General features: G+C 37.7%; 1 protein-coding gene across 3 annotated transcripts in view; it reads right to left on the bottom strand.

Moving 5' to 3' along the window:
- The window catches only part of LOC123035528 (SAP30 binding protein), a 33893-nt gene that overhangs the window by 16446 nt on the left and 5283 nt on the right, over positions 1–12164 (bottom strand). For all 3 annotated transcript variants that reach the window (XM_044453842.1, XM_044453844.1, XM_044453843.1), the window contains one exon: positions 1133–1175. In XM_044453842.1, coding sequence (XP_044309777.1) covers positions 1133–1175 — 43 coding nt within the window. The remainder of the gene's footprint in view (positions 1–1132; positions 1176–12164) is intronic.

The raw sequence follows: 12164 nt of genomic DNA, 5'->3' as shown, positions 1-12164 counted from the left end.
TTAGACTACTGTTCCCCCAAGATAAGCATAAAAGCAAGAAGGAAGCATGGGTTTTGAACCTGAATACTCTTCAGTTTCAGACAGAAAAGACCAAGATTTATTTGTATCTTGGGGATACAACAGTGCTATAAGGAAATATATGCAACATCCATACATGACTGAGTCAACCAATTTTAAAAGGATATTAGTTTCTTTGGGGCAACAACAGTGCTATAAGGAAATATATGCAACATCCATACATGACTGAGTCAACCAATTTTAAAAGGATATTAGTTTCTTTTGGGATGTGCAGGGATGCCTTGCAAAAGCTAGACAAAGGCTATAGAGACTTCTCTCCCTTTTTCCTCCACACGTTTCCCCTTTACATTAGACAGCTAGAATAGGGAAAGGGTTAATATACCTCTTCAAAGGATGTATAATTGGCATAGAGACCTCCACCTCTAAACAGCTGTGACAATATTATATATTATTAATTAGCACAATATGTTCAATGCATGCATGCAGGTTCTGCAACTCTGAAATGTCTGAATGTTGTAGCCTGTGCTTTGCAGAGTCTGAAACTTTTGCTATAGGGCACAGAGAACAATGGAGGGATTCTTGTATAATCTCACAATCATTTCTAACCTTGGAAATGAGTTGTCCATTTCCACCCAGTAATTTTTCAAAGGGGTAGGCCTACATCAGGAAAGAAGAAATGCATCTTTATTTTACAAAGGCAATAAAGCCAACTCTGCCTTGCACTGAAAGTGATACAATGCAGAGGAACTTTTGCATCCTCTGAATTACATTGCTTTCAATGGGATCTGCATTCCAAAGCAAAGGGGCATTGGACTGATTGCCTCATAGATAGGCATGAATTCCCTCTTTCTCTCATACCTGGCCAGCAAAAGCATGGACTGCAAGTTTGCAAAGAGACACTCAAATACAAAACAAAACAACAGGGAAAAGTGGTGGATTTTTTTCCAGTGAATGTTTCTGTGCTCCCTGAAAGGGCAACTTTTAACTTGCAAATTGCATGTCATAAACGGTCAGCAGAGCACTAATGCTATGCCATTCACCTGCCAGGAAAAGCAGAGAAGGATTAAAAAAAAGGGTGAGAGTGCACACATGGCACATTTTCACTTATACTGACCAACAAGTTCCTGGGGATCTCTCTTCTCCAGTTCTGAAAAGTCCTAAGTAGAAAGGAAACAAACAAAATATTAGCATAAGTAATTAAAGGCATGTACTGTCCAATGCTATGCTGTAATCTGTCTGCCCTGACCTGGTACACTCCAGAACATACCTGGAGGGTACCAGGCTGGGGAAGGCTTCTATAAATATACTTTAGATTACATGTATAGACTGTAGATGCCAGAGATGCAGCTGAAAGCTTTATTTGAGATGACCCTATATCGGTCAACTTGAACTGCAGAAGTGCTAAAATTCAAATTAGGCTCCCACCCAAATGTATAACAGTTAGCAGTTTCAGCAACCAGTACCCATGGTACTGGAAAACTATTTCTGCTCTGAGGCAATTTAGGGCATTCTGCCTGCTCATTCATAAGTCAGCAAACGATCTATCCTCAAACAAGTAACACTGCATAAAATATTTCCATTACAATCATTACTGGGTGAGAAGTGTGTGTGTTTGCAGATAAAATTATTTGTTTCAGGGATGAGTAAGAACAAGCTATTCAGGACAAATGAAAGTCAGAAAAACAGGCTTGAAGAACAATTAGTTTCCTCTAATATAGATATTCAGTGACACCAACTATCAGTTTAATTTGTAAAACTTCAGGCCAAGGAAGTCTTAAAGGAAAGATTTACTCAGAATACTCCTGAGAATATTCTGAGTAAAGAAAATCACTATGCAGACAATGAGAAGCCAAAAACATCAGGATGAGGGAAGCAAGGCAAATAAAGGGAAAGGATAAGCAACAAGGAACACCAGTGGTTATTAAATTAACCCTAAAACAAAAGGAACTAAACAGTGGGAGCAGAATCATCCTGGCTCCATCTTCTCTTCCTCCAATAAATCTTTTGTAATTTGCCAAGATTCTTCCCAAATATCCACAGTTTCTCAAACACTAAAGCCATTCATTCAAATGGACAACTGTGGTCTTGTCGCCTAGCAATCGAACTATGTTACAACACTTCTATTTCACGTGAGCAAAGCAGGGCTTTTCAGAAGGCCAAGGTTCAGTAAACTAACTTGGAAATCTGCTCTGCCGAATCCAGCACAGCTACACACACAATTCTAAAGAGTCCCTGGGGGATTAAGAGCTGATGTTCTTTGTACCTCTAGCAACAGCAAAGTGGCTTTTTTGGCCTTTAGCTGAAAGAACACTGTGTGGCTACAAGATGGCATAGGTCCTAAAAACACAAGGCTATGGCTGTTTTAAAAAAGAAAATACATGTGGATGGGGGCACCCTCATTTCCACTTCGCCAGCTGGCTAAGGAATGACTTTGTTCTTTTACACTGAACTGCAGTAAGCTGGGCTGCAATTTCTCCCTAAGGTTTGTTTTTTATATAAACTACACAAATAGGAATTGCCTACATTTAACTGTGTATGAAAAAGGGTTCAAAATTGTAAGATGTCTAAATTCAGATACCTATACAGTCAAATTCTAAAGGAGAAAGGGGTATAATGGCATGGACATACTAACATGTTAAAATGTTGTGCAAGATACAAGGGAATAAATTTTCATAATGTTCAATCTTTATTTTAAAGATTACAGAGAACTTAAAATCTGGATATGTAGTAGGAGATATGTCAAGGACAAAGGTAAACTTGATGTACAAGTCTGTTAGATAATCAGCTGAAAAGACCTAAGAAAGGTATTGGCGATTAATTTTGAACACTGTGGCTGCAGCGTTAATTAAACCAACTATATGAATTAAAACCTCTTATATAGCCTAAAAGGAACTTCCAATCAACAACTGGATATCAAATTCACATTGTTTTAAAAGTAACTAAAATTAGCAGATGGCAAACATCATCTTAGAAGAAGCATTTATCCGCCACTTAAGAGAGGTGAGAATGTTACTTCTATGACATTTTTCACCAGCTATGACATACATATGCACCATCTAATCACAAAGCTTTGGACTGATATCCTGTGGAGACTTGTACTGGAATATGCAGTATTTGTCATTTCTCCCTTTCCGTTACAGCCCCCAACATGACCTCCAACACTGTTCTGGAGTGTCATGCTCTCTAGAGCACCATTTCAAGGAGCTACAGGGAGAAAAGGGAATCGGAGAAAATTATTGTATCCCTCCTCTAGGAGGGGAGTTTGTTCATAGGAACTCTGGATCCAAATACTAAAAATATACATTCCAGCTACCTGTTAATAGAGTAAGTTATCTGGATAGCAAATTTGGACATTTTTTTAAAGTCACATATTGTAGACATGGCTGTATCTATTTTTGACCAATAATGGGTTCATGACACATAAACTGAAGACTAAGCACCAGTCATATAACTTGCTCAGATATCACAGCAGTTGTTTTATGAAGGAGACTAACAAATATGGAACCAAAAAGGGATTTCACTCACAAATGCAACTTGAACCAACCTGAAGTTTACATTCAACCAACTGTTATGTCATTATATGCTGATGTAGAGCCAGTGTGGTATAGTGGTGAAGTGTGTGGAACCCTACAATATATCTGATTTTACTAATGATTAGCATCCAGATGAGACTAGTATTTTTAAAAGGGGGCACTCCTAATTTTTTTATGATTAGCCTCCCCCCCCCCAAGTTGTGGTTATGCTCAGGACATTTTTTTGGGAACCACAGGCACAAAAGGTTGGGAAGCTCTAGCGTAGTGTATGTGTATACTAAATATAATCTTCTATGAAGCACAACTCCCCAGACTCCACACTTCTAAAAATCAGTATTCAGGAAATGTACATCAGTATGACTTTTAATGACAACCTTGTTTGGCATACATAAGTTTCCACATATTATACAGATTTCAGTTTACATGTGGGTGAAGTGTAAAGCAGAACGTTTTGCTTTCCTGTGCAACAATGAGGGTGGGAGGAAAACTGCTGCAAGAAAGTCCAAAATATTTCCCATGGTTGTATCCTGTTTGCCAACTTTGTAATAAGACTGCAGGCCAAATGCCAAACTTAAGATCTAAAGCTAAACTTCTCTGGGGGTAAAATGCCAGGAAACAAAGCAGGTTATATTGCAGATCCTGCTAAGGGCAGAGAGAGAGAACATAAAGTATACCTTTGTAAATAAGATTTCAGCATGACAACTGTATTTATTCTGCAGAGGAAAGGTACAACAATATTGGAAGCATCAACTCCTTTAAGACCATAACACATCATATTGCTCATTCTACGCTTTACTTTTAAATTACATTTAAACTGTGTAAATCCACTGCAGAAAAATGGCAGATGCTCAAACAAACAAGATTTGGCAGAACAGAAATCACCTGAATCACGTGTCTTTTAAACAAGAGGAGTCCTTAAATGCACTCTTATTAGTCCACTCACCTGTTATCATCATTATTTACTAAATAGATGCTCTTCAGTATGGCAAGAATGACAGTAGCTATGTAAATCGTGGATTGCCTTTCATCCAGCAGATTAAAGTAGCTTAAATTGACTCTTGGAAGAAAGGCAGCAAAATACTAGATTTATCCTGGGAATTTTCCTCATAAGTAAACCCATTAAAAAGGCTTTATGGATTTCTGCAATATTTCTATTAATAACTTATAAATAACACAATACACAATGTAAGCTTGAGATTAGGCTTGTATGAACTGTCTTTTAAAAACTTTTACTTAGCAACATATTGAGTGCATATATCCAGAGTCTGACAAGTCTCAATTAGCCCTGAAAATTAATTGGAACAGCTCTTTCCTGTAGAGAAGAAAGCTGTTTATAGATGACGTGAAATGCAGAAACTTCAGTATTCACTTTTAACCTGGATCTTCTGATATGTTTAGACATGTCTAATGTAAAAAACAGGTTTTTTTTATTTTTTTACTTTTCAACAAACAAGAAATAGCAATGAAGAACACTCTGTTCTTCTGGGTCAAGACAACAGACCTCTCAGCAAGGGGCATTTGGGAAGGATAGCTTTTGCTGGCAACTAATCCAATCTGAAATACCCTTCTCTCCCATTTGAAAGCCACACCACACCCATGTCAGCAATCCGTGGCATTCAACACTCGAGGGAGTCAGGAGTTTGTTACAGCTTGCAATCCTGGTAAGAAAGAACAAGAAGACACGCTGCGGACATGTCTCATCTTTGAAACATCTTGCAAAAGCTGCTTTAAGCTGTTTGTGAAATGCAACTACAAATTATTTTCCTAGGAAATAACTTCTTTATCTCCTTTTATAGTACAAAGAACTGGCCAGAAAGTAGAATTACAGAGAAAGGAATTTGGAGCTAATCTAGTCTAATCCCTTGCTCGATGCAGAATCTGCAATAAAGGATGAAACTACAGCATCCCTGACAGATAGACCACCCAACTCCTTTTAAATATCTCCAGTGACAGAGAACCTACCACCTCCTTAAGCAGTCTGTTCTACTGTTGAACAGTTTAGCAATAGAAACCTGCCTCTAGATTTTTGGTAAAAACCATTTCCCTGAAATATTCCCACTTTTTCTAGTCCTGTATTCTAGGGCAAAAAAAACAAAAAAAAAACAAAAAAAAACCAAGTCTGCTTCATCTTCTTCACGGCAATCTTTCAGATTTTTGAAGAGTGCTATCACATCGCTACTTAATCTTCTCCAAGCTAAGCATAAAAGTTCTTTCAACTGCTCCTCACAAGATTCCTTTTCCAGATTCCTCACCATTATGGCTGCCCTCCTTTGGACATACTCCAGTTTGTAATCTGTGGTGCCCAGACCTAAACACAGAATGCACATGCAGCCTGAACAAAGACTAGAGTGAACCTGTAACTTTTCAAGATCTGATCCTGGAGAGAAAGATTTAATTTCATTTCTAGATTCCCTTCTCTCAATGAAGAGATTAACAATTATTTCCAATAAACAAGCCTTAGAAGCTTGAAAAATCTTGTATGATTTTGCACAGCTGCCAGAAATTAGTTTTCTAGAGGGCTCCCTTGGGAAGGTGGTGGTGAGCTAAGGAGGCAATGCAAATGCATCAAGGACATGATCTGCTAGAAAGCTCTGCTATCAGTTACATTCCATCCACTCATAATTCTCTAGCCTCTGGGTTGACAACTAGTGGGCTGGATCTAACTGGGCGGTTGTCGGTTGGTGATTCCATATAGCCTAAGGCAGTATTTCAAAGCCTGACACAAAAGAGACTGTGCTTGAATCATACTGAACACCTCACTCCTCTTGCCCTTTTAACATGTTCAGAATAAAATTATATGCAGTAATTCCATTGTCATGTTTGGTTTAGGCTTTTTAATACCCTTAACAGACACAGGTGTGGCAATTAGGTTGGTCAGCTCCAGGAAACTGGTGGATCCAAATGTTTTTTTTGATAGCCCAACTGGATTTTCTTGTCTCACACGCTGGCAATTCTGCTGACTTCTGGAATGAGGAGTGGCTGACATGGTTGTTTCTGAATGTCCCCTGGGTGAAGAGTTAAGTTAGCTCCCCGGTGGTCTGAGGAACTAATAACAATGAAACAGCAGGGAAGAACAGAGGAATGATGACAGAAGAATCATGAAAAATATGATTGATGCATCCCAAGCTAGGCAACAGAGATTCCAAGTAGTTGTCTTTTACATCTTGGCTCACAGGGTAAAGGGGGGGATTGCTTAGTTCGTTGGGACCAGTTTATCAGGTATTTGGCATTCTTACATTTTGACTTAGATATTACAGTTGGAGCAATACCAGTAGGAGTAGCTTCCATAACTGCTTGTTCAGTTAAACTGAATAATACCAAGTTTTGCAGTCTGAGGATGAGATCAGAATGCAGAAAGGTAGAGCCAGCTATCGACGTACTTGATGCTTGCCCATCTTGGATAATAAGGGCATCCAGAGACAGAATAGACAAGTGAATGGTGGGAGTGGGAGAAATATCAGTGCAGTTGGACTGTTGTTTTCTGCTATTTTTAATTTTTAATGGTATACTATACATTGGAAGGCTATTTTGATTGTTGTGCTTGCTGTAAGATGCCCTGGAGTCCTTAAGACAAGGTATACATGCTTTGAATAAATATTCACCATTTCTTTATTTCTGTTTAGCTGGATCAAGTGTATCTTGTGTTCCAACTGAAGAAGTTGAATTTTATTCTGGTTCTAGGTTTTCACTTGTACAAATGGACTGAAGTGCATCTAAAAAGGTGAGATATTAACTGTTTAACCATACTTGAGGTAGTAAGGGAATCAGATTTAGAAAAATGTGTAATGTCTTATGTAAAGGAATAACACAATCCAAGACACAAATGAAAAAAGGCTGAATTGAAATACATTCAGTGAATGCAAAACCTTTCTACAACTTTGATTCCAAATTGAAAGGGTCTTAAAATGGGGAAGAGTTATACCTCAAGTAGTGGAATATTAGCTCTGCATAGCAAAAGGCCCAGGTTTGATCCTTGATCCTAACAGAGCTAGGAAATATTCCTGCCTCAAGTCCCAGAAGAGCAGCTATCAGTTCAGACAACCGAGTTACACATACTAATGGTTTGACTCAATCAAAGCACTACTTATGTTATATGACAAAGATGAAATTGACAAAGATGAAAGTAGGCATGGTAATTACATCTCAGAGAGTCTCTGTAAGGGGTGAGGTCAAAGAACCCATATGTCTTCTCACATCAGTCTACATGTGATTTATGCAGTATGATACAATATACTCAGATTATTCCCCTAGAAGTAATCTATTAGTCAGAGATCCATATCCTAGACCCATACTGAATTCGCAGTGAGCAGTCAAGAACTAGCATTTGATGGAGGTATACTGTCATAAAGCAAGAGATTTGAGAGACATAACACATTACAACATCTTATGAATGGTGCTACCTCAAATCCTTAACAAGGACACCTTTGCGAATCATGGACAGATAAATGCACAAAGGAACAGCAAAGAGATTTAGTGACTGAGACTACACCCATCCTTAAAAGATAGGTGATGTTGTTAGACAGCAAGGACTGCCACCCCTCAGCTACCTGAAGAGAACTGTGTGCTACCCCCATCCCAAATCTGTATCAGAGTTTTAGAAGGCAGTCATAGGGAACCAACTGTCCTGTCTTTCTGTTTTCTGCATAGTATTCCATGGGGAATGCTGTAAAAGGGAAGAACAAGTTATCACTCTAGCCCTCCAAACCGTATACTGAGACCAACCATCAGTGCCAACACTGAAGAATTAATTGGTTCAGGGTCAAAGTAAGAGATGAACATAGTTTCTACAAGTACTGTGGGAAGTTATGTTCTGAACAAGCTTTGATATGCAAATACAATACCTTCTAGAAGGTTGTCAGTACTGTATCAATTCCTATCTTCAGGACTCTGAACTAAAGTATTACCCCAATTTGATACTCCTAAATGAAAATAAGAGGACAGTAAAGATATGTCCGGAGAAACAGTATTCTGCAAATTCAGACTGACAGGCCTCTTTTCTATCTCCATCTAGGGGGTATTGTTTCTTCAAGGACTACCCAACTTCAACTAGACTTGCCCTGGGGCTAAAGAGGAAATTGCTGATTTGACATCAGTGTCTGAACTTGAAAAGCTTAGTAGGACATGTTGTTCTGTTTCGCAATGTGACTGGAAAGCCACAGAAAAGCAAGAAGCCTCCTGTAAAGACCTGAACTTTATTATCTATAACAAGAGCAGCTTGGTGTGTTGAATAAATGTTAATACAACCATTGGTTTTTTATGATTATACAGCATTTTGACACAACACATAGTTTAATACTGAAGGCAAAAAGAAACAAGATAAATCTTATAATCACCAACATGAATAGATAATCCCACTGACAGTAAACACTCTTCCCTACACAGATCTTGTGACTGGACAAGTCCAACTGGGAAAATCAGCAAGTTATATGGAAGCCTTGCTAGCAACACTTTTTGGTGAACCCTTGAATAGGCTCATACTTTTGAACATAAGGACTATCAATTCAGTTAAAACATATAAGTCAAGCATATGGCAGATAATAAACAAAAAACCAGGTGGATATTGACTAGTAAGGCACTATAAAAGAATTAACAATTATATATTGGACAAGAACTGAAAGGCCACACCGTGTTTTACATACATTTCTTCTAAGTATCTCTTGAAGGTTGTGGGGGAGGGGGGAACAACAAAACAGAGTAGTGTTTGATGCAGTGAGATGATGGGGTAAGCAAAGTAACCATGCACAGAAGCACTTACTATGCATGTGGAAGACTAGAGAAGACCGTTTGATTCTGTGCACATGCTAATTTAAAGCTTACTTGTACATTTGTAATAATTATATAAATGTGGAATTGTAATAGGGCATGTTAATCATTCTTGTGTTCTTGTATATCCAAAAGGCACATAAACCAAAGTCCTTGGTTCAATTTCTAGCATTTTCAGGCAAAATAAGAAAACGCAGCTTAGGTAGAAGTAAGGGGATAGATGTCTTGGAAAGCAACTGCCAGTCAAAGTGGGCAGTACTGTGCTAAACAGACAAATGGTCTAACTTGATGGCGTCAGATGAACATTCCACAGAATAAGTTTGCTCTGCTCTGTCCTTCCCTGCTCCCACCAACTAGGCTTGTAATGCCTTTTTTAACCTAGTGTACCACCAACATTCAGTTTCCAGCCTTGCTACTACAAAAACCATTTTCTCTTTAACTGTTGGCAAATGACAAAACTAATCATAAAGGTATTGGAAGGCTAGATTTTGGAATCTTTACTATGGATCAACATGGCTTACTTGAAAAAGCCCCCTAATATTTAGAGATTATTTTAATAGGAATATGCACTACAGATTTAGTGAATGGATGAATAACCAACCTCTTTATATTGTTTTTAATTTAAAAAGCCTGTTTACACAGTAAACAGGAAAATATTAAACTTATGTCTATATTTAACATAATCCTGTGCAATTACTAACCTCTATTAATTTCCTTAAACGAACCCTCTTCAGATCATCTGCCAGTTTTATTTGAACTCAAAAACAGTGCATATTAAATTATGGGTTTGGACGTGCCAGTAGGGCCAAGATGGTCAACCAGGCTAGTGAAATAGTGAAATAGTGCCACTGGGTGGACAAGGATGGTATGAAGCTTCTGCTGAATTTTTAATATGTTTACAGATATAGGCCCAGATTCACATTATAAAAAAATCAATAAAAGGTGAGACAGCGTAACTCAGCGAGAATTCCTTTATGGGTCTACAAGTCAACATTACAATCTAATGTTTAAGCTTGTCCATGGCATGATCACTTAGGCTACCATGACCTCCACTCACTGATTCAGGGCATCTATTACCACAATTATATAATATTCCAAAGGTGGAACCACTCCACAAACACTATAAACTAAACAACTACATATACACTGCTCCTGTGACTTGCTAACAATCATGATAATCAAAGCTGCACAAATCATTTGGGATCTTTTGCACATTGTAGAAAAATGAGGGAGCTTCCAACATGCCTCAGGAGCATAACAGAAGCTTTCTGCTTTATTTCAGAAACAGTGTTGCCAAGCGTGTATGTACTTTTTGTGTCTAACTGAAATCTCAGAATTGGCAATAACTTGAAGTAGTTCAATAATAAGACTTGCGGAGGTTTTGTGGGAGCAGCAAATGAGTAATAACATCGGAAAAAGAAAATCCGCAATAGCTTCACATGCATTTTTTAAACAGAGCTTTTATTTATTTATTTTTTTTACTGCAAACCAGTCCATTATTAGAAAAAGCTCTCTGTGCATGTCCTGAGACTTTGAGTATTAAAGTACTTGGATTGAATCCTAACAGAAACAGATTCTAGTACTCTATTGGACGATTACACTATCCAGAGAGGAACTCCATACTGCTGGCATCTCTGCAAAGACAGCTGTTATTTTCTTGTATTTTTCCTCCTCCTTTGTAGGTGACAGGAGAAAAAGTGTTTCTATTAAGTTTAATGAAGGCAGAAATAAAGCAACTGATCTGTAATACAATTTCCCAGAATGTTCATTTTAAAAAAATGTATGACTGTAGGTCTGGTTTACTCATGCTTTCTCTAACTTCAACATGAAACAAGGAAAAACCATTATGGAAATGGGGCAGTATATAAATATTAAGATAAATAAAATAAATAAACATTTCTGTGGTAGACAGAATGGGCTAATGAGCTATTTGCTATGTAGATTCTGCTGGCTTATTGTAAATCCTACTATCACCTAATCATCACCACAGGGTTGCTTCTTGTCTCCTCCCCAGGAGGAGCAGAGAAAAGACAGGATCTCCTATCAGATAAACCGACTGAAGACAACAGCAAAACATATGAAAGTATATGCTTAAGCCATTGACAGAAGCTACTGCAAAATCTTTTTGAACCCTAATAAAATACGCATCTTTTTCCCCTAAGTAGGAAGAGAATTCATAAATACAATTAAAGGATATACACAAGCCGGTATTTTATTAAGTATTGTTGTGAAACAGCAATCATAGGATCAAGGTGAATTACACAAAATGATCAAGATTCCAAGTTATAAGAGGTGGCATAAAAACAGACATTCTCCATTAACATTTCTATTTGTTCTTTAAGTCTTGAACTGAAGTGCACTCTTACTGAAGGTATATAATGAACATTAGTCAACTAAATCAAACTTCCATCACAGTTCTTGTTTTGGCAAGACATGTAGAGAGCTACATACAAAACTACCACAATCTAGGATTTTCAGCTTCTTGTATACTGTACATTTTTAGCATTTACTAGAAAATGGCAAACATAATTAATATCAACCACAGCAGTTGTTTCCTCTAAATCAAGGCCAGTTTAAGTGCATGATTCGTGTTACACAGAGAAGTGGTAGAACTGGGGCTACATTTGGTTTACTACATATTCTCTTTATTCAGACTAAACCCAAACTAGTCTCAAGCACTCTTAAAGACTTCGATAAGGGTACATGAAACCTTTCAACAAAACATATTTACACTGGAAAATAGGAAATCTGATAATTTAGAATATGTTTCTAGAATTATACTATAGCCTTTCAGAGAACTGCAACATTTTTGACTGTTCATATTATATAGCATCAGAACTCAGGCAAAGC

Source organism: Varanus komodoensis, unplaced genomic scaffold (assembly GCF_004798865.1).
Source record: "Varanus komodoensis strain SLA01 unplaced genomic scaffold, ASM479886v1 scaffold7_1, whole genome shotgun sequence".
Lineage (NCBI taxonomy): Eukaryota > Metazoa > Chordata > Lepidosauria > Squamata > Varanidae > Varanus > Varanus komodoensis.
This window is presented reverse-complemented; position numbering and strand designations above follow the sequence as displayed.